General features: G+C 43.2%; 2 protein-coding genes across 3 annotated transcripts; both read right to left on the reverse strand.

Moving 5' to 3' along the window:
• Nucleotides 1-6,106: 6,106 nt before the first annotated feature.
• LOC123412483 (superoxide dismutase [Fe] 2, chloroplastic-like) lies at nt 6,107-16,397 on the reverse strand. 2 transcript variants are annotated; one of them, XM_045105430.1, is made up of 8 exons: nt 16,079-16,381; nt 15,798-15,986; nt 15,479-15,650; nt 15,290-15,363; nt 15,148-15,174; nt 15,046-15,069; nt 14,777-14,948; nt 6,107-6,247 (listed from the first exon to the last, which is right to left on the reverse strand). In XM_045105430.1, exons 1-7 carry the CDS (start codon nt 16,247-16,249, stop codon nt 14,823-14,825), a joined length of 783 nt encoding a protein of 260 aa, XP_044961365.1. In that variant the 5' UTR covers nt 16,250-16,381; the 3' UTR covers nt 6,107-6,247; nt 14,777-14,822. The 2 variants fall into 2 exon arrangements, with proteins under 2 accessions (XP_044961365.1, XP_044961366.1); XM_045105431.1 differs by lacking the exon at nt 6,107-6,247 and adding an exon at nt 12,073-12,519 and having other exon boundaries at nt 16,079-16,397.
• A 650-nt stretch (nt 16,398-17,047) lies between these two features.
• LOC123412482 (protein arginine N-methyltransferase PRMT10) lies at nt 17,048-20,257 on the reverse strand. The gene is made up of 8 exons (XM_045105429.1): nt 19,984-20,257; nt 19,696-19,888; nt 19,361-19,466; nt 18,925-19,114; nt 18,212-18,397; nt 18,051-18,134; nt 17,486-17,668; nt 17,048-17,310 (listed from the first exon to the last, which is right to left on the reverse strand). The coding sequence occupies exons 1-7, from the start codon at nt 20,185-20,187 to the stop codon at nt 17,492-17,494; spliced, it is 1,140 nt and encodes a 379-aa protein (XP_044961364.1). The 5' UTR covers nt 20,188-20,257; the 3' UTR covers nt 17,048-17,310; nt 17,486-17,491.
• Between the last annotated feature and the right edge of the window lie 1,992 nt (nt 20,258-22,249).

Consider the following 22,249-nt stretch of genomic DNA (forward strand, 5'->3'; position numbering starts at 1 on the left):
TATATATATTACTAAACTAGGCCTATTGCAAACCGACTCGGTTTGCAATACTACTAATCCTATTCGGTTTGCAATACTAATTAAATTAGGACACACGTGTACGTTTAGACTACAATTAGGTTAATTACTACATGCATGCCCCTATCTCTGCTTCCATGGCACCTGACAAGAGAATAGTTCTATGCATGAAGAAAATATAATGTTGCCTAGATGACCCCGGAGCGCCATTCCGGCTCCTGCCTTTCTATTATATTGAGGCCTAATCTGCACCATCTTTCTCCATTATATTTAGCACCAAACTGAACATCGAATGCAAGTTCTGTGTTCTATCATATTTCTTAGTTCAAGCCCCTTTAGTTAGCTAAAACACTATAAAAGTGCCTTGAGATGCTCTTGAGCTAACCACAATCCCATTGTTTGTCATATTATAATCACAGGAAAAATAGCACGTTATAGCGCCGCTAATAACACGCTAGAATTGTCACGTTATATTAATTAGTGCATAATGTCTCGTTAATAGCATACTATACTGCACTATAACATGTTAATAGCATATTTTCAGGAACGACGCTATTTTATATAGCATGCTATTTTTTTCCTTGATCATAATACAACAAACTGCCATCTTTTTTACCATATTACTATGTTCCTCTGTCTGTTGCTGTTGTTGCTGCCTCCTCTGACTTAGATGGTCATCGTCCCATCTCTATGTGTTAGGAATGTGCTCTTCTATTTTGCAAGAAGAAACTTGATTAAGGTTTGTGTGATCAAGTTTATGTGTTGCCTGCTATGCAGTGTCCCAGGCAAGAGGACTAAGTGCGGGCAGGTGGGCATCGACAGGGCGGGCGGTTGGCACGGTAATGCACCTACTCCATGTATGGATCACTCTGGGTTCCTTCAAGGCCAAGTCCATCCAAGTAGTTTTTTATACTACTGTGATAAGTACACTATATTTATCAAGGATTTTTGTATACCATATCATCAAGGGAAAATAATCTATGTATGAGCCCATTACATTCATGTCCAGAGCCACTGTTATCCATCAAGCACATAATTTAACTAAAGCTTGTGAAAGAAAATTTGCCCATAGAAATAATCACTTTGGAATTGGTATAGTGTCAAAAGGATGCAAAACATTTGTACACGTTTCTTCCCATGTTCATGAGACTTTCACTCTGCTATTGCACTAGTAACTTCCATTGACATGTATTGCGTCATTGATTGTAATCAGAGTATACTTATATGATTGCTTCATGGTTCTTTCCGACAAGATGTTTGGTATATGCCAACCTTGTGGAATTTAACTTTTAGCTAATTAACGAATTGTTTTATTTTTCAGGTTTCTCCTACGATGGAAGAGGTTCTGATCATCTTCCAGTCAAGGGTCCGGGGGTAGTTGAAATATGAGTCGGGTGACCATGATCCTCTTGCAGCAAACTTGACTTATTTCATTTATTTTAGGGAAACGTTTCCCCCCGGCGCGCCGGCCGAATCGTTCGGCCGGTCGCGCGTGGGTCGCGCTCGCTGACAGGTGTATGCAGCATTTTTTCGTAAAAATTGTTGCAATCGTGTATATTTTTGTTACAAACGTTTTTCATGTAGCTTTTTTCTCGTGTAAATTTGTTGCAACCAGCGTTCATATTTTCTACAAGCATTTTTTATTTACTAGATTTGTACAATAAAAAAGTTGCATATACGTTTGGTTGCAACTCGAGTTCGTTGAATTTTTGCTACAACCGGCGTTTTGACTTTTGCTACAACCGTGTGAATTTTTGCTACAACCGGCGTTTTGACTTTTGCTACAACCGTGTTATTTTTTGCTACAACCGGCATCATTTTTTGCTGCAACCGTTCACTGAAAAAAGTTGCATACACGTCACGTAGATTTTTGCTACAACTGGCATTTAACTTTTGCTACCACGCATCATCTTCTTCGTTTTTTTGCTACGATCATGTAGATATTTTTTTGCTATAATTAATTTTTTTGTTGCAACCGTTGCGAAAAATGCTGCATAGCGTCGAAATTTGTTGCATAGAAAGATCTGACGGTCCCCCGTGCAGATCGGGCGGTCAGCCTGCGACCGGCGCTAGCGCTCGCGCCGGCGAGTACTCCCCTTTGTTTTATGATATGTTGGGTGAGCATCCATTTCCCTATTGTAGAGCAAGTTTGCATAGCTACCATTTTCTTTATACTTGTGGCGTGTGTGATGTTGAGTTGCGGCTGTTGGTATGCTCAAGCACTTCTTTTTCCTCTTTTCTTCCATTATTTTAATGTACAAATAATGAGAAGAGTTGGATTTTACAAGATGATATGGTTTGTGCATTTTTTTTGCGGGTGAAAATTTGCATTACTCAACGGAAGCAGTTAATACAATCAACCGTAGCTAGCTCCATAGCCACTGAAGGACCCGAGAAAAGCCAAGTCATAGTTCGGCCTTCTAAACGAGCAAACTTGGCTATACTATCCCTAACTTTATTTTGACTACGGTTTACATGAGTAATACAAGAATCACAAAGAGACATAAGGTATCTAATCTCCATTATAAGCGACGAGTAGACCGATCTATCAACCTCTTTGGCCTGGATCAACTTCACTGCAGCAATTGAATCCATCTCTACCTCAACTCGCAGGTCACTTCTCTGTATTGCAAAGGACAATCCTTCCATACATGCACTCAACTCCGCTTCGAGAGAATCCCGACATGAAAACAGTTGCCTACATGAGGAAAATATGATCGCACCTTTGTCATCTCTAAGTACCAAACCATCACCTGCTGAACCGCCGTCTGCATAAGATCCATCCGTGGACAACTTGACCCATCCAGAGTTGGGGGCGCTCCACTTAGGACCAATTCCTATTATCGCATGTGGCAAGCCAGAAGTATTATCATATGAAACAGTCGATCCTCCTTTAAATGTAACAGAGGATAGGTCCACCTTAATGCCAATAATTGAATCAAGATAGCTCACCAAGAAACGTTTATAAACCTCCATGGACGGCGGGAGTTTGTGATGAACCACCTCATTACGGATGTGCCAAGCCCACCAAAGCATCATAAGCAACATTGAACGCTCAATGTCAGGAAGAGGCTCCGGAGCATGTAGCAACCATTCTTTCCCATTCTTTTGCATGGCCTCCATACAAGGCAACGGCCAAAATTCTGCCATTACGTCCCATAGAATCCTTGACAAAGTAGATCGACAAAGTGCATGAAAGCTGTCCTCAGACTCAATTCCACATACTAGGCATAGATCATTAATTTCAAGGGCCCTAATATGTTTGTTTCTCCAAGTCGGTAGAGAGTTTGTATCCACGCGCCAAGCGAAGTTCCGAACACTTGGGGGTACATCAGGGTACCAAATGAGTTGCCAGCAAGAGCGTCGACCATCACGACGTAAACTGGAGCCAGTAGATGTGCTCCTATGCTCCTCTTCAAATCCAAAGTGATAAGCACTTTTAACCGAGAAAACGTCGTACTTTCCTGGACCCCATGCCAGCGTATCCTCTCCTAGCTGCGGCGACGCACATATTTTCAGAATCTCCACAACATCCGATGATAGGAAAAATTGTTGTAACAGTGCTAGGTTCCAGGAGCCATTCTCATTGAGCAGGTCCGAGACAAATCTGATTCTACACGTGCCTTGTAATGTTATAGGTTTATAAGAGAAGGGTCGTGGGATCCAGTTGTCATGCCAGACCCGTATACTCCTTCCATTGCCAATCCTCCAGATTAGACCCTTTTTTAGAAGGTCGAGACCATATGCAATAGCTTGCCACGAAGAAGATACATTACCCGAAAACACGGTACCTTCAAGTTTACCATCCGGATAATACCTGGCCTTCAACACTTGTTCACACAAACTATTGGGTTTAGAAATCAGTCTCCATGCTTGTCGAGCTAATAACGCTTGATTAAAGATACGGAAAATCACGGAAACCGGCCCCACCTTTGCACTTTGGTTGCATAAGTCCATCCCGAGCACACCAATGAACTTTCATTTTTCCCTTCTCAGCTCCCCAATAAAAGCCTCTTACCATCCTAGTAAGCTCATCACAAACCGAAAAGGGAACCTTAAAAACTCCCATTATATAAGTGGGTAAAGCCTGAGCGACAGACTTGATGAGTGTCTCCCTTCCAGGCTGGGCAAGGAGACCATCTCCCCACTGAATAAGCCGTTTTGTTAAACTCATCTAGATATTTTGAAAGCGTCCTTTTGACATGCGTCCATCAGCGGTAGGAAGACCAAGGCACTTCCCTTCAAAGACCAGACTGGTTACTTTAAGTGCATCATGTACTTCCAATTGAGATCCAATAGGACAAGCAGCCCCAATAAGAATAGAACACTTATCATAATTCAAACTTTGTCACGTTGCCTTACCATAAATATCCAATGCCATCTTCACTTTTTTCAGCCTGCACACATGATGCCTCAAAGAATAACATAGTGTCATCAGCAAATAGCAAATGTGAGATCCCAGGAGCTCTTCTACACACCTTCATCAGAGAAATATCACGTGAAGACACAAAATGCTTAAGGATTGCAGACAAGCCATCCGCCACAAAAAGGAACAAAAAGGGGGAAAGAGGATTGCCCTGCCGAAGACCGCACGACGGTGCAAATGAATCCAAGAGGGCTCCATTAAATTTGACAGAGTATATCACCAATGTGACACAAGACATTATCCAGTCCACCCACCATTGAGAGAAACCCAACTTTTGCATCACCTGCTTCAGGAACTTCCAGTCCACCCTATCATATGCCTTTGAGAGATCAAGCTTGTATGCACAGAAGCTTTTTGTTGGGTCTTTTTCCTGTTTGATGTGGTGTATGCACTCGAAGGCAACAAGAGTGTTATATGTGATCATGCGTCCAGGAATAAAAGCACTTTGTTCTGGAGAGACTATATCATCTAGTAGTGGCCTCAGTCGGTTCACTAAACACTTAGAAATCACTTTGTATACAACATTACAAAGACTAATAGGCATGTAATGGGACAAGGTAGTAGGATTAGGAATCTTAGGAATAAGAATGATAGAGGTGGAATTTATCCCTGCTGGCATGATCCCTCTTACAAAAAATTACTTGACCGCTCCAATCACACTATCCTTCAGAACATCCAAATTACGCTGAAAAAATCTCACTGGGAGACCATCAGGTCCCGAAGCCTTAAGAGGTCCTATCTGAAAGAGAGCATCTGAAATATCTTTGTCACCAAATGGTGCAGATAGTCGAATATTATCCTGGTCTGAAACTTTAACCTCGAGAAGATCAAGAACCAGAGACGCATCAAGATACGGATCGGCTAAGAAAACTCCATGGAAATAAACATTTGCCAAAGATGTCATATCGTGAAAAATTGAGTGCACCACTCCCATACTATTTGTGAGCTCTTTGATTTTATGTTTACCAGCCCGCCATACAGCTTTACTTTGAAAATATTTAGTACTTCTGTCGCCCTCTTTCAGCCACATGATTCTTGATCGTTGTAACCACAACATTTCTTCATGATAGATCAACTCATTCATCTTATCCGTTATACTTCTAATTTCCTGTCTATCCGCATTCATACTCATAAGCTCCTCAAGTTGAGAACGTGAATTAGCCAACTCCCTGGAAATATTGCCAAATTTCTTATTACTCCACGTACTAAGGGTAGCCAGGGTCTTACTTAATGCATTTTGGAGCTTGTCCAGATTGTCCACGTGACCAACAGAGTCCCATGCCTCTTTTATTACATCGGGCAAGGACGAGTCACGTGCGATATTGCTTTTGGCTCCCGAGCTCACTGGAGGCCTTTAAATTCAAAGTTCAAATTCAGTGAAAAATTGTATTTTAATATTTCAAAAAAATTTGAAAAAAAATACATAGATAGATGAAGGTATAATACACAAGTGTGTAAATTTTCAGAACAAAATACGTTGAAATGAGGGCTGTGCAAAAAAGACAAATCTGAGGCTGTTTAACACATGTTACTATTCATCATTTCAGATCATGAATTTGTCTTTTTTGTACAGATCACGTTTTAAAGTATTTTGATCTGAAATTTCACATACATGTAGGTTACATCCTTACATACATGCATATTTTTTTCAGAATTTTTTTAACCATAAAAATTCGAATTTGAATTTTTCAAAAATAAAGGCCTCCATGGAGCTCGGCCTCCAAAACGCCATTCTCGAGTCATGTTCCCAAAACACTTCATAACGCCTCAACTTTGGTCCAGCATGGCCAGCATCCGGGGCACCTTCCAACACAAGGGCAACGTGATCAAAATATTTTCAGGTGTGAGGACTGTTATTTATTAATTGCAATTATTTAGCACATTTAACAGAATTCAAAGTCTCATCATTAAGAGAAATACATTGATCCTATTCTACCACTATAAATTAGTTCATGTGTTGTAGGTATCGCATCATGGTCTAGACTCTTGCCTTTTTCTAATTCCTAAAAATATAGAATTCCCATACTAATGTTGCTAATCTATTTGCTCAAGAGGTCTCAAATTCAAACTACACAATCAGAGATTGAGGCATGATTAAAACTTGGCTTGGTCTTCATGATGTGCATCCTCCAGATTGGGGTGGAATGGATTCTATGAAGGAGTGGCGGGGCATCAATCCGTCCAAGAGGACTCAATCGCAAAGGGCGCTTGTTCCCCTAATGTTTCTTATCTCGTGGGGAATCTGGAAAGAGCGGAATGCTTGTGTCTTCCGCAACACCACGGTGCCGGTTGGAGTTATTGTCACCAGAATCAAAGAGGGGCCTTTGTTGTGGTGTCTTGTGGGGGCGCATTTGCGAAATGTAATGCAGTGAGATTAATGTTTTGTATTTTGTCCTTTGGCCTGGACCTCTAACCTCTTTTCTTAATGAATGAAAATGGCAAAACTTTTGCCTTGTCTCAAAATAAATAAATCAACTAGCCATTCTAGTATTGCTGCACTAATGTACTTAATTTCTGGCAACGCCAAGAACAGGACACACTACTACTTCTGTTGCTCCTACACTTCTTGATTAAGTTTCATCACATCTCTTAGTGGCTAAGAAAAATATTACTGTCAACTGGAAGCATGGGGTTGTAAAAAGGGCATATCATTGATTAATTATTCACGATTTACTTGGTTGCGATCAGCTGAACTATTAACGTACCAATGCTTGATCTAGCCTTTTGCCAATCAAATATGGGAGTGTAGTAATTAGTAAATCAATTCAGTGGGAATTACAGCATTTACTCCGTCCGGGTTTATTATCCCCTCTCGTATTTTGGGCTAAATTTTATCGTAGATTTGACTAGCAAAATATAAATTATATGACGCAGAAATAGTGTCATTGAAAACTTATTTGAATACAATCTAACAATGTAATTTGTGTAGCATATGATTTGTATTTTTTTAATCAAATATATGGTTAAAATTTGAACCAGAGTACATGAGGAGCAACAAACCAAGACCGAGGAAGTGGATAGGTGACAATATAGAAACCTTCGGAGTGAATGGAACTAATTAAGTTACATTTTCTCTCTGTAAGGGTACTTCTAATTTGAGCATTTAAGAAGATACATTCAGATGTGAAACCTTGTAATCCGTGGACTGCTCTAATCCTAAACGCCAGAGGATAACATCCAGCATGGCACTGATAGCATTACGTAGGCATATATGCCCAATTGGCTCCTAGGGAAGAAATAAGAAGACCTTATTGCTCCAAAGGTCTCACTTTCATCTACTACCCTGACATAGACTAATTCCTAATGCCTCTCAAACCTATGCAGCTCATTTAAATAATATGATGGTCACTCCTTACTGAATATATAAGATGTTTTCATTATTAAAGTATATATGTGAAATGCCTAGTTATTTTCGTTAGTTTGGACTTTTGATTGCGTTGGACAGTGCATGAAGCTTAATAGTCATCATTATCACTAGAGGTACTAGACCGGAGAGGCTTGGACTGCGACTATATTTATCTTCCAGGAATTGTTAATGTGATGGTGCTTCCGTAGCTCAGTGGATTGCACTTATCAGCTATGCAGCAGTGTGTGTCTCTGATTTCAGCACATGCACTACTTCTACTATAGGCAATTTGATTTGCTATCCTTGCCTTTTATGATGGAACCATATCCTCGACGTGGCATATGCTCACGGGCCTTTGATGTGACTGGACACATAGCAAGCATGTACACTGCATCTAATGGACAGACGAGTACTAGCGTCATAGCGTTCGTGTATCATTATGTGCAAGTTATTGGAGATGTCGTTGTTATGAGGTCAAAAACAATACGTTCATGTTATGATGGCATACACCCACCTATGGGTTCAGGTCCCAGTTTGAAGTTTGAATCCTATGTTATAACTACGCAGAACACATACTTGAGGCGGCAGTTTGTTTCCATTTTTTAATGGAAAAAATACAACGCGGTTCCCTAAATGTTTATATTGATCGTCGTTACTACTAGAAAAAACATTACAAGGAGATCCGTGATGGGGATTTAAAGTGAGCCTAAATATATTAAATGGATGGGAACTTTTCAATCACATCATGATAACATATTGTGCTTTCTCTGTTTCTAAATAATTGTAGTTCTAGAAAACTAGTCTAGCTTTTTCAACTACAATTATTTAGAAACGAAGGAAGTATGTTATAGTCTAATCTCTTTTGTGACGGTTGTCAAGCTCGTGGTCACTTACACATTTGTCGACACTTTTCCTTGCAAATGAATGGACCCCAAGTAAGACCACGTAGAGGCCAGATGAAACAAATCCTCATCGATGTCCCCATCGACGCTGACAGATTTTCCTTCTAGAATACGATGTCAAGTCAGTAGTCAGCAACCTCGATCGCCAGCGGACGAAAAAATCCACGTCAAGGCAAAACCAAGAACACGATGTAAGAGGCATCCACTTTTCATCCATTCTGGTGCTGCAATGCTACACTAGTGCTGCCAATATTGATACACTCCTTACTTCCTTAGCCGCGAAGAAAAATAGCATCCACTGGAAGCATATGAGGCTGAAAAGGGACCCCATCCCCTTCATGGTCTCTGACGGAGTTAGCGAACATAGAGCATTTTCAATTCATAAATTACTTGGTTACATGGGGCAGAGCCATGATCGGACGATCGCGCTCCAACTCCGGGCCAAACATGATGAACAGCACTGAACAGTTGGAAAAGTTATACAGTCAACGAAGGATCCCGTGGCCACGATCCAGGATCTAGGGCCCTGGTTGCCTTGGGTCTGTCTCCGCCAATGCTTGTTACCCGCTGATGGGATCATCGATCAGTATACATGAGTTATTAATTTGAAATAAGTTGTGAAATTTATTTTACCTGGCCTACAAATGTACAAGCAGGCATGTTTATTAATTTGGACTTTTGAAAGTGAAATACGGCGGCGTGTTCAATGGGAATTACAGTGGGTAGATGACAATTTAGAAATCTTCGGGTCGAAGGAAACCAATCAAGCCCCCTTTTTGTCTCTCCAAGGATACTTCTAATTTATGTTAGAAGATAGTACATTGAGATGTGATGTACACTTGTTGGGCATGGACAAATGTGGGACATCATAATTTGGGGCTTTTCCGGTCAAATATGGCAGTGTAGTGAATCAATTCAACGGAAATCACACTAGGTAGCCAACAAATTTGAAACCTTAGGGTCGAAGAAAACCAATCAAGTCCCTTTTTGTCTCCACGAGGATACTTCTAATTTATGTTAGAAGATGCATTCGGATGTGAATGTACACTTGGCAGCTGGGCTTTGACAAGTGTCATACCTCTCCTGACTTATAAATACATTCATCCAAATGCAACGTGCAATAACCTTACTTACATAGTACTATTACACACAAAGTAGGAGACATCCAAAGCTAGCCGGAGAGAGGAGAGGAGCCCGGCAGGCCGGCGGCGAGATGTATACCAACCCTCCGCCGCCGCAGGGCATGTCCTACTACGAGCACGCGCAGAAGCGCCACCACGAGAAGGGCTGCCTCTACGCATGGTAATCAACTAATTCAGCTTCTCGCTTTCTCTGAAGCAAACCCTGGATTTCTACGGAACGAATTTACATATTTATTGCGAGGGTTTTTTTACATCTGCAGCCATCATATATATAGAACCCTTTCATGATGTGATGCTTGCATTCAGAACAGATATGCACAGAGTGGGGTCGCAGTAGCTAACTTTGCAGGCTAATAAATAATTAGTGGTGACCATTACCCAGCGCATGCCCATCATGGTCATGGGCCAATGACTTCATAGTCCTCATCGATAGGTGGTGGATTCATTCCAGCCCGTCATAACGGACCACCCAACTAGACTAGCTACGAATCCTCTCTTCATTCACAAAGAAAGTCAGGATCCACAATCAAACCACAAAGAATAGTAAGTACCATTTTGGAGTTCTGACTAGCACAAACCCGTGTTCCACGCCTGCAAAAGACAAAAACAGCGAGCACCATGGCCACCGACTCGCGGGCCCGTCCAGCTGCGCCGGTTACAAATCAGTGTTGCCACTTGTGCTTATAGGTGCTAGTGGTGAGTAGGAAGAAAACTTATTTTGCAAATCAGTGTTCCCAGCCCTATAAAACCCCACCCGCTCCTCCTTCATGTTCCAATCCCACATCTTCCCAAAGCCACAGGAAAGGAGAGCGGAACAGAGCACAACCCTTGGAGGCTTCTTCTTCTTCTTCTTCTTCCATAGTAACCCACCCTACCCTTTGCCAAGATGTACGACGCTCCGTCGGGGCAGGAGATGTCCTACACCGACCACGTGCAGAGGCGCCACGAGGAGAAGGGCTGCCTCTACGCATGGTAAGAGTGAGACACACACACACACACTTTGTTCATCCACTCGCTCATTCCCCCTCTTGAGTTTTGCTCTGCTCGTCTTGCTGAGAGCGGTACACCTCTCAGCCGCATGAGCCGTGTGCATCGATCGTGCAGAGGCCGAGCGAGCAAGCAAGAAAGAGAGAGAGAGGGGCAGGGCAGGAATATCTTGGGACTAATTCCCCTAGCACTAGTTCCTGTTGATTCCTTTGTGTTCTATTCATTCTTCCCTTCTAGTATGATTTTGTTACTCTATTTTTGTTTTAACTAATAGGGTGTTTTGGTTTGCAGCGTGTTCACGGCGCTGTGCTGCTTCTGCTGCTACGAGACCTGCGAGTGCTGCCTCGACTGCCTCTGCTGCTGCTGCAACTAAACCAGCCATGGCCGCCATGGACGGAGGCCGCAAGGCGCAGCGAAGACCCCCACCGGCCTCAGCCGCCTTTCATAATAAGCATATATATGTGTCTAGTGTTTCAGCTCGATCAGAAGAACTGTATCAGATATTTTTGTACTGCCTTTCACAATAAGCATATATATGGTTTCTAGTCTTATTTTACGCCGGTTGTGGCTTTCTTTTACTTTCAATTGTTTACTTTACAGCCTTTTCATAGGCTATTTCTGGACTAGACATTTCCCGTTATTTTAAATAAATGTGGCCGTATGCATCTTTCTGATGCAGAGGCTGGAGATGAGTTTCCTTTTCTAAAAAAAAAAAAAAAAAAAAAAAAAAAACTGTATCAGATATTGCTGTAACATTATATGTCCCGGATAAGACTACCGCTGTAATCATCGTTCATGGTTCGTGTTGCATCTTAATTTAATTAGCATCAGATTCTGGTTCCCTTACATCAAACCAATGCTTCGTTTTTCAATTTATTTTATTTTATTTTATTCACCTTGATATTATCTGAAAATTGTAACAAACATGTGCGGCCTACAAATGATTCCACGCATACTGGTCTGGCTGATGTTGGTTGAGCTTGAGCAGGTTAACCTGCCATACCAACCAGGCCCAGCAGCTAGGTAGACAGTCCACAGCGAACTGCACGCTGATATTCTTTCTGAAAACCGTCAACATAACACAACTTTTTTCCTACCCTCTTTGCTTAAAGAAGATGAAACAAAGAAGGCATTGGTTCAACCGTCAAAAAGATACAGGCACCGAGAAGATCTGGAAAGTATAAATAGTCGCCCGTGGCTGCGCAGGGACCATTCGATATGTTCCAAAGAATCAGGCGGAGAAAAAGAGGATAATATACCCAGGCGACTATTGATGAAAAAGAAGAATGTGTTTTGAACAAGGCAAACATTCATGGGCATCTGCCTCGGTCCACAATGGCTGAATTCTGTTACAACAGAATGATGAAAAACTATGACTACAAGCCGTGGAAAAGCAGGGGCTGTTCTAAGTTCTGTCAGCGCCATGGGAGATTGTACTGAAGACATAAAGTTTGGCTTCGCGCACAAGTTAGTTCGATAGCTTGTACTCTAAAGTCGAGTCCCCATGCGTCCATGTCTGCTTTTACTGCATAAGAACTTGGAATGGGAGGTTACTTCCCCGTAGCGACGGGTGAGGACAACGACGAAACCTCAGCTGTCTTATCTTCAGGCAGAGCTTACTTGTTCACCGTGCATCGCATGACGCTGCCCCCGCAAAGTCTCCACCTCCTCCAGTAAGATTTTCTTTCCTTGGCGTCCCTGACAAATGGACGAGAAAAAAGGGATCAAGATATTTTAGAAGGTCTGAACGTTTTTCTATCGTTACGGAAGACAAGCAGACCACTTGGCATGTTTAAAACATTCATGGGCCTTGGGGATTGCGACGGACATATAATGGGGCGCAAGAACGTTGCATCGAATAGCTCAGTGCAGGACATGGAAAGCTTGACAGCAATAGGTCTGGTGGGTTCTTCAATGATATGATTAATCTTTTGTTGCCAGAATATAGCTTAGTGTGATGTTTAGTTATTATTTGGTTGTCAGAATATAGCATAGTGTGATGCTTGTGATGTGTAATTATGGCTCAAAGGCTCGGAGAATGTGGCAGGTTCAGAGTCCTTGTTAAAGGGAAACCATACATAAAACATCCATCTTACTTCGTATAACCTCCGATATTACTTTTTTAAAGAATAAGAGGGGACCTCAACGTGAGTTCTTCTTACGGGTGTGTGGTAGATTAACAATGTCCAGAGAAAAAGATTGAGGCCCAGCAGAAAAAATATATTTTTCTACATGTTCAAGTTGCTAATACTGACAAAAGGCACTTGTGTCTACCAATTTAAGAAGTTACAAAGTAGTGGACACAGATAATTTAAGAGGTTATGAAGCCCCACCTCCACGCTGGAAGCTGCCTGCTTTGCTTCGGCAAACTGCCTGAATCCTCAGTTACTGGGGCTTATGTGCTGTGTAAAAGGTGCTCTGCGGTTCGCTTATGTGATTGTTGGGGAACAGTGTTGGAGAGTAGTTTCCCCTTTCGAGTTCTACTAAGTTGATATTATTTTGAGCTTTTGTAAGACCTTTATGTTGTGGAGATGGTTTGTCAGGCTTCTTTCTATGAAATGGAGCCAGGGAGCTCTCCCTGTTTATCTAAAACAATGATATCTCAGTAGTAAACTTTCACGATATATACCCATATTGGTGGTGCTAGTTTGTTCATCAGAACGAAATAAGATGATTTGGCAAAAACTCCTTCTCCGACCATTAACTGTGTACGGTCAGACACCTAAGCAATTGCTCACACCCAAAAAGAAAAGAAATGAAACAACACAAACCACCTGCCACATATACCCCTGGGCATTCTAATACTAAGATGCAACCAAATTTCACTACTCCCTCCGATCAAATTAATTGACGCTGACTTAGTACAACTTTGTACTTAAGTTGTACTAAGTTAACATCAATTAATATGGATAGGAGGGAGTATATCTTTCTGCTCTGGACTCCAAGCTGCATGCTTCCTACTTCCTACCTCATCCAAAGAAACAGATTTTACAGTGATACTCCCAAATGCATGCGCCTAAGACTGAAACCCAATATTCGATTGCCTTGTGTGCTAGCTTTTCAAGAGAACCTTTATTGTCACTTGCGCAGAAAGTAGAAAAATTACATGATATATCAACATCCCTTGTAGCAGTGTAGCAGTGTACCAGAATTTCTGGTACTGCCATGCCACTACTTACCTCATAATTAGATAAAGAAACATAATAGGGCACTGATGCTTTGTACCCTGGTTTGATTGTTTATATACCACCTCAAGCACAGGGAATCAAATGATATAGTACTTGATTAAGCCGCAAATATAGCAAGTATAATGCTACTGCTTACCTCATAGGTCATAGCTACAAAAAGAAACATAACAGGGAACTGATACCTTGAACCCTGGTTTGATTTACCATATACTACCTCACGCAGGGAGTTAAATGGTACTCCTTCCTTCCCATAATATAAGAGTGTTGTCAAAAACGCTCTTACCCCATGCACAAAGGCAATCCGTCCCATCTCCCATGCGCAAAGGCCTGGGCACCATGACCCTCCTCGTCCCATGGATGCTGTGGAAACAGTGCAACGACTGCGTTTTCAATAGAGGGCAACCATCGGTGGACACCATGCTCACGAAGATTAAAGACAAGGCCGCTCACTGGGCACGCGCTCTAGGGCTTAGAGCCATCATCCCCCAAACATGGGATGTTCACTGAATTTATGTTCCGGAAACCTGTAATAGCCTCCTAGGAGGATTGTAACAACTCTCTCTCTTTTATACAACGAAGCGCAAAATCTCTTGCGTTTTCTCGAAGAAAAAAAACGCTCTTACCGGAATTAACTGTCACTGAAACGAGTGTATCTACACACTGAAACACGTCTAGATACACTCATTTTAATGACAGTTAATTTCGGACGGAGGTTGTACTTGATTAAGGTGCAGATATGCCAGGTATAACGCTGCAAAACTAATTACCTTGTAAGATCGACATAGCCAGAGACAACTCCAGGTCATGTACAGATCATGCCACTGGGATATTTGGTTCACCAAGGTTCACAAAAGCCTCCGCGCGCATCATGCGTAAGGTGACAGTATGCCAAGAGACAAGGTGATCCAGAAAGTTTGACACATATGTTCGTCTGTCGTCCTGCATCATTAAAAAGCACCAGAGTGGTTTTCAGGTATATTAGTACTAAATTTTTAGGTTTCGATAACAAGCAGAAACATGGGGTCTGGGGGAGTACCTTGTAATCTAAGTAGTAAGCATGCTGAAAAGGAAAAAGAGGAATGTCAGTACCTCGAAGTTGGCACACGATAGGATCGAAACAGAGGTCCAATTTCCTTACCTCCCACAAGTCTAGGCTGATAATTGGCTGAAAGAGAAGAAGACACGAAATGTCATTGCAAAGATTCAAACTGGAAATGTCTCATACAATTCAACGAAGCACACACATAGACAGAAAAAAAAAAAGGGTTGAGTAAACATACAATATCTCCGAAAGCAAGTGGGTTGATAGCATTTAGAGTATGAACCACCGCGAGTTTCCTCTCGCTTCTCTTCACTGCAATAAGCAAAACATCCAGCTGTGTGAGACTATTAACCAGGCTTTTGGGCAGATATAGCCTGTACTTAGTTATTTTTGTGAATAAACTTTGAAATGGTCAAGGGAGACTTACAGACAAGCCAAACCCAACCAGACCCCAGCAACGACAGCGCCGAGCGCATGAACTCCTCCCTGAAATTAACAAAGGAGCCGAAATCCTTCTCGATCTGCTGCAGCACGCCTGCCTCGGGCGAGCCGCCGCCTTCGGGCTGCATCGATTCCCAGAAGAAGTGATGGTTCCAGACCTACACACCACAATATAGCATCCAGGTTCAGAATTGCAGGAATCAAATACTACAGCAGCATCCCCTTGTTCCAGTATCTGCATTCTGCAACGGTTAATCAAGCTGAAACTGAAATCTCCGGCAACGGTGTGCGCAAATGGGTAGTACCTCGGCGGCGGCGTTGTGCTCTGGCAGCGGGTTGCCGTTGTTGTAGGCGTCCTTGATGAGGTCCTCGAGGGTGTGGCCGTAGAGCGGGCTGATGGCGAGCTGCTTGTTGAGCCCGTCCACGTGCTCCTGCTGGTGCTTGCCCCAGTGCAGCTCCACCGCCCGCCTGCTCATGTACGGCTCCAGGGCGTCCTGCAACGACCAAGAACAAGAAGCTGAAGGCGGCATCCTCTTTAATGGCGGCGCGGAAATCTGGGCAAGATGACATGGTTGGCCGCGCTTACGGTTTTGTACGGCGGAGTCGTGAGGCCGTAGTAGGACACGACCTTGGACAGCCTCCGTGACGGACGGCGGCGCCGGGCACCGATAAGGGAGGGCGGCGGCGCGGGGGAGATGTGTGGATGGGCGAGCGGGTGGTGAGGGGCGGCCGGGAGGCCGCGCATTTGGAGGAGCATGGTGGTGACGGCGCCGGCGAGGGGAGGAGACGAGCTCCGGAGAGCTGGGTGGCGGTGCGCGGCGAGGAAGGAGAGGGAGCTGGGTGCCGGGCTCGGCTGGTCCAAAACCTTATCGTTTTCACAGTGCCTGCCTACTGACTGCGCTGAGCTGATATGAACTCTTCAAGGGAACTGGCACTATCACTTGGGAGTTTTCCAAACTTTTGGGAAAAAATTTGTTTATGTTGATAGATAAAACTGAGCATTGTTCATCTGCAAAAGTTCATCCAGGGATACCTTGATTTTACTGTCAATGCAAAAGCTTATCCATAAACGCCTTGATTTCTGTCGACATGAGAAACCCACACTTGTATTCAAATTCAAAACAATAAGGGAAATTCAAACCAAACATCTTTTTTTAGGGAAATAACCAACCTTTTTTTATGGAAATTGAAACAAGATCGCCGAGCAGCCAAAACTGACTGCAAAAACAGTCTCTTCTAGTATCTTGCCTTGAAAATGCAGTGAGCAAATACACATCATCAAAAACATTTCAGAAATGCACTCACAATGGTGGAGTATTTTAGGGAAATTCAAACCAATATCTTTTCGAGAAATCCAAACAATCCAGTTAAGTTAAATGGAACTAGATTGCCAAGCAGGTAAAACTCACCACAAAAACAGTTCAGAATTTCATAAGTTGCACAAAAGCAGGTTCTATCTTACTTTTAAAATGTAGTGAACGCGAAAACATAAGTTGCACAAAAGTCACAGCACAGGCATTGCAAGGAGAACAACATCTAGAGGCAACAGCTCCAATCACTCAACCAATGAAATGGCAATAATAAATTACTGATACAACAAACAAAATCTCTGGCACCAGATCATGCCTCATGGTATCACTGTTACACACCCCGCATAGTATGTATTACACAAAGGTTGGCCATTAGGCCATACAATGAAAACCAAACACACCAGGGACCAATGTTTTCGGGCAAGGTTTTTGATGCGGCAGCACAATGACACATGATAGCACACGATGCCCCGACATTCCATCGAACGAGTCAGATCCAGTCAGCAATCTGTTAAAATAGAAAAATAAAGATGGGTTAGGTTAGGTCGAATCCTGGTATTCCACAACAAAGCAACGAGATGAAAATACAGAGTGATTCATAGCTGGAATGTATCGAGCAACTTGAAGCTAAATAATTGAATGGGTAAGAATTCAAAAACAGATTGCAGTTTGGAGAACCAAACCTTGCTCTACTCTAAGAAAATCTTGGTTGCGACTGCAGGCAGCTTCCTGCCAGATGCCTCATTCAATTCATAGGTGATATCCATATCCATAAGACGGTGATTCTCTTTCGAGCGAACCATCGAGAACGAAACATTGATACTGTCCCCTTCATTTACTCTCGGAGATGGAGTCATCAAGAATACCTTGGAAAGAAAACAAACGACAGTCAACTTGTGCCAGGCCAGGCAACTATGAATGTTATGTATTTCCCTTGTCACATAATAATCACAAGAATATACTGTTTCAAATAAAAGGATTCATATCCTCATAAGTAGTCTGATGTTATTAAATAAATAGACACTATTTTACTTAATTTCCCAATTTACAAGAATAGTTTGTCTCTCTGCCCCTACTTACAATACAGAAGGGATAAAGGTTGAGCTTTACATGTTATCTCTCTTATTTTCAACTAACAGGTTGAAGAACAAAGGATGTAGCATTTTATAGTTTTATACTGTGGCTATAGCTGGATAAAATTTCTGCAACAGCAGAAAAAGATATTGATACATATTCTAGAAAACCAACCTGCTGGCCCCAGTGTGTCCCACCATTCTCATCTGGAGCTGTATTCAATTCAACTTCCTCAACTGCAGGGTTTTGCTTGCTACCCTGAAAGTGGAAAACGGTGAGCGTCTTCCATTGAGTAAAACATGAGATGAGCTGTGTAATGATACAGCTAGACATACCCTAAAGTGAACATCAAACCACCCAGCCAATGCAGCTAGCCTTGTTCTATCCTGGTTGATTGGCAATGTAACCTGTGCTCTAACTTCTCGAATCTCTTCAACGGTTGCTGTCAAACAATCCATTTCCTTGACGACAGCAGGTTGTCCGATAAGTTGGTTTGGATGAAGATTGTTCCAAATTGAAGACTGCAGAAGAATACAAAGAATGGTTATGGATGTAAGAAATGTCCCGTAAAAAGAATCAAGGGTCATTACTGAAGTATGTAGTGACTAATTGTGAAATACAGGGCATATTAGACTCGAAGAGTTACAGACGGAAGTATTTAGTGCATGTTCTGTTCCTCTCTGCTCCCTGACTGTGCTCCCGGAGCGGAGCAATCAACTGCTTATTTTGACGGAGCGGTTTAAACCGAGCTCTACAACTCTGCAGAGTGGAGTGGAGGAGAGAGACTCCGAACAGGGCCTTAGGAGCAAGTCATTTATAAGCTCCAAAAAAAGTATTGCATCCCAGGACTGGAGTTACTTGAGAAACAAAGAACTACAAGAACTTTTGACAGGATTTTGTCTATTTTTATGAATATAAATTGTTAGTACATACTCCAAAAAATACCATTATAAAATTTCTATTTGTCTGATTGTGTCACATTTTTCATACCGAAAGCATGGCAATCCAACAAACAACAAACATATGATGCCTTTGTACCAAGACATACCTTGAGATAGAACTTCTCGTGTTCTGCACGATATGCCTTTGTCAAGGCATTCATGTTTACCCCATAATAAGCCTGGGTGTCTTCAACAAACAGATTCCAGTCATTCATGGCATGCTCAAAATCTTCCATCTTTTTGTCACCCAGCCCACTTCTTATCGGTGCTAACCACATCCGAGCATGACTAGGATACCTGCAAAAGATTGATCGTGCATCAGGACATCTGTGTTTTGATTGTGCAAACAACAAAATCAGAAAGGGTATTGCCATCTTTCAGAAACAAAACTTTATGATCATGTGTTTGTCAATTTAACTTGATTTAAAGATTATTTGATCAGGCTGCATATAACAATCGCAGTTCTGCGTAAGAAAATTCCAAACCAGTACAATACAAGTTACTTCGCAAACTTAGAATTAAAGAATGCTTCTCTTTACTCACATTACACCACCTGGATTCAACCAACGGTCACGTGCGCATATGACGGAATCAAACATGGACTCTCTCAGGAGATAGTAGCCCATCCACTCAGAGATAATGACATCAACTGCAGTTCCAAAGACAATACACACAACAAACTGATCAATACTCAATATAAATCATATCTTTCATATTGTAAAAAAAATCCCCTTTCAAGATGAAAGACTTGACTATTTTGCTGTTAATACTGCCGGGATTGATATGACTCCACCGGCCAACACCAGTGCTTTCAAATGTTCACCATCGATTCAGGAACGAACAAATGTAAGAGGGGGTCAAGAAACGAAAAGGCTCGCCTTTCTCCGGCAGCACAATGTCCTCCATGGTCCCCTGTATGACCTCGACGATGTCGGCGACCCCGTTGGCGCGGACGAGCTCGCGGGCGTGCTCCGCCACGTTGGTGGCCTCGACGGCGTACACCTTCCTGGCGCCGGCCTGAGCGCTCCAGATGGCGAGGATGCCGCTCCCGGTGCCGACGTCAAGAACCACCTAACAGATCCACCGAACCAATCAAGCCGGAGCCACAAATTACAACAAACCCCGGACCTCCGGCGATTCGCGGGGACGGGGCCGTTCGTTCTCACCTTGCCGCGGAAGTGGTGGGGGTTGCGGAAGACGGCGGAGTGGTAGGCGTCCATGCGGACGCGGTCGCAGAGCATCTCCTTCTGGTGGTAGAGGTAGGCGTAGGTGCAGAAGTAGTTGGCGAAGTCGACCTCCTTGTCGACGGGTGGCGCGCCCCCGGCGGCCGAGGCGGCGGCGGCGGCGGCGCCGTTGGGGGGGGACGCCATGGGGAGGGGTGGGGGGGAGGCGGGAGAGGAGGAGAGACGGGAGGGGTTTTCGTGCGGTTTGGGAGAATGGATGCTCGTTTCTAGGGTTTATGGGGTGGGGATTTTTAAAGGACCGTTGCCATGGCTCTCGGCCGTTGGATTGTGCTTTAATATTCGTGCTCGAGCCTGATGGGCTTTTTTCCCTTTTTATTACATCTTTTCTGTAGGAGACTGAAGTGGATGAACATCAACACGGATTTTGAGAGTTCTATTGATGTGTGTATATGTCTAGATGAGAGTTTGCACGACTCGGCAATTAGGGTTACTCGCCTTTTGTTGGCAGCGTCGTAGATCTGCCGAGTCTCACTAGCCTTAGGCCATGGAGACGCGGTGAATCTCGGTCCTTATCGGGGATAGGGCCCCTAATCCATTTTTAGGTGTCTTTTTGTGTTTGTTTATGGTTTGTGTCATGTTCAAGAAGGCTAGGCGATGATGGCTCCTTAAAGATGGAATAAGGTTCTTCCCGCTTAGCCTCCGTCCCGGTGATGCGTCTAACGTCGTGTGAGGAGGTGTGGAGGTGTGTCTCCGACTGATTCCGGTGGAGTCAATCGGCATTTGTCTTGGTTCACTCTACTTGGACCCAATATTTGTTTGTCTGTGTTCGCCTGTCTACATGTTGGATACCTTCGATCCACGAGCCTCTTCAATGGTAACGATTGTTATTCTTGTGTGTTGATTCTATGAGGGCCTTAGCACGAGGACTTCACGGTTGTTGATATCTCTTTTTTATTGATTCGGTGTTGGAACAAGAAAGGGTATCCTGCACATGTTTCCCCAGAGGTGACCCTGGGTATTGAATCCACGAGAGGAAGACTCCCTTGAAGCAATGGTCTATAACAAGCTCCTTGCCAAAGTCCCAATCCAACTTTTGACTGGATCAACACTTATAATAAAATGATGGTATGGGGATGAGGTATTAATGCTTACAACCATGTATTGGTGTTGGGATGAAAAATAATATTAGTTCGTGCTCAGGAAGTCATCCATCAAGAGGTGCTTGCTTCGTATCGGAGTGGAGGATGTGTCCAAAGTACATCTTAATCGTCTCGAGTCCTACATCAAAAATCAGTTGTCCTACCAAAGGCCCTATCCGTCTCGCGGAGTTGCCTCGATAATTAAGATAATAATATCAGACAAAAGCATTGGGTGTTTAATGGCTACACCTCACGAATCCCCAAGGTTATGATCCATGTTACCCTACTAAGCCTTACTGTCATCGGTGCTTAATATAACACTTCACGGTTCCCTTGTTCCTAGCCTCACCGGTGCTCGATCTCCATGATCTTGGGTGCCTACGGGGATGAAGATCACGGACAAGACAAGAGACACTTCTCGAAATAATTTTATTTGACACATACAAGACGTTACGTCAAAGACTTCCATTGATCCCTTCACCAAATACATGGGGTTGCAAGTTTCGTGCCTCACCCCATACCTTACCGGACTACTCACGCATGGAGATCAGATCGCGAGAAGAAATCATTGAAGAACATATTTGGGATTGATTAATTGCAATATGTCTTACAACGCATGCCTTGTGTGATGCACGACTACAAGTATGACATAGATCAGAGAGCACTATGGTGGTGAAGATGGCTATGGAGATGAAAGTGGCAACGGCAAGGGTTTGTGGATGGAGATGATGATGAAGAGGTTCTGGTTGTGCTCGTCCCGCTCCTACTGCTCGTTTTGTTGGCATTTCGAATGGGTCCCCTTTATAGAAGTTGTTCGGGTGGATGACATGCCTTGGTTTCCATGCCAAACGACCGCTCATGTTAGTGCGTGCGCTCGCATGGAACGTCACCTTTTTCTTTAGTGGCCTCCTCGCGCCTCCCGTTGACTTATTTCTTCTTCAATGTCCTTACATTAGTAGAAAAGAGGGCTTTGGTCCACTTGATGAAATCTCATTAGTCTCGGTTCATTCATGAACCAGGACCCATGGGGGCATCTGTCCTGGTTCGTGAGGCTAGGGCGTCGGGCGGGCATCGTGGGTCATTGGTCCCGGTTCGTGTCACCCCTTTGG

This window comes from Hordeum vulgare, chromosome 7H (genome assembly GCF_904849725.1).
Source record: "Hordeum vulgare subsp. vulgare chromosome 7H, MorexV3_pseudomolecules_assembly, whole genome shotgun sequence".
NCBI lineage: Eukaryota > Viridiplantae > Streptophyta > Magnoliopsida > Poales > Poaceae > Hordeum > Hordeum vulgare.

Excerpts from the sequence above, each read along its gene's own strand:
- LOC123412483 (XM_045105430.1), bottom strand. The coding sequence starts at position 16,249 with ATGCTCCTCCAAATGCGCGGCCTCCCGGCCGCCCCTCACCACCCGCTC. Across the intron at positions 15,175-15,289 it reads CACTTGCTTTCGGAGATATT|CCAATTATCAGCCTAGACTT; the intron begins GTATGTTTACTC and ends CTTCTCTTTCAG. Across the intron at positions 14,949-15,045 it reads CTTACTACTTAGATTACAAG|GACGACAGACGAACATATGT; the intron begins GTACTCCCCCAG and ends TTAATGATGCAG.
- LOC123412482 (XM_045105429.1), bottom strand. The coding sequence starts at position 20,187 with ATGGCGTCCCCCCCCAACGGCGCCGCCGCCGCCGCCGCCTCGGCCGCC. Across the intron at positions 19,889-19,983 it reads CCCACCACTTCCGCGGCAAG|GTGGTTCTTGACGTCGGCAC; the intron begins GTGAGAACGAAC and ends TGGATCTGTTAG. Across the intron at positions 18,398-18,924 it reads ACGAGAAGTTCTATCTCAAG|TCTTCAATTTGGAACAATCT; the intron begins GTATGTCTTGGT and ends ATTCTTCTGCAG.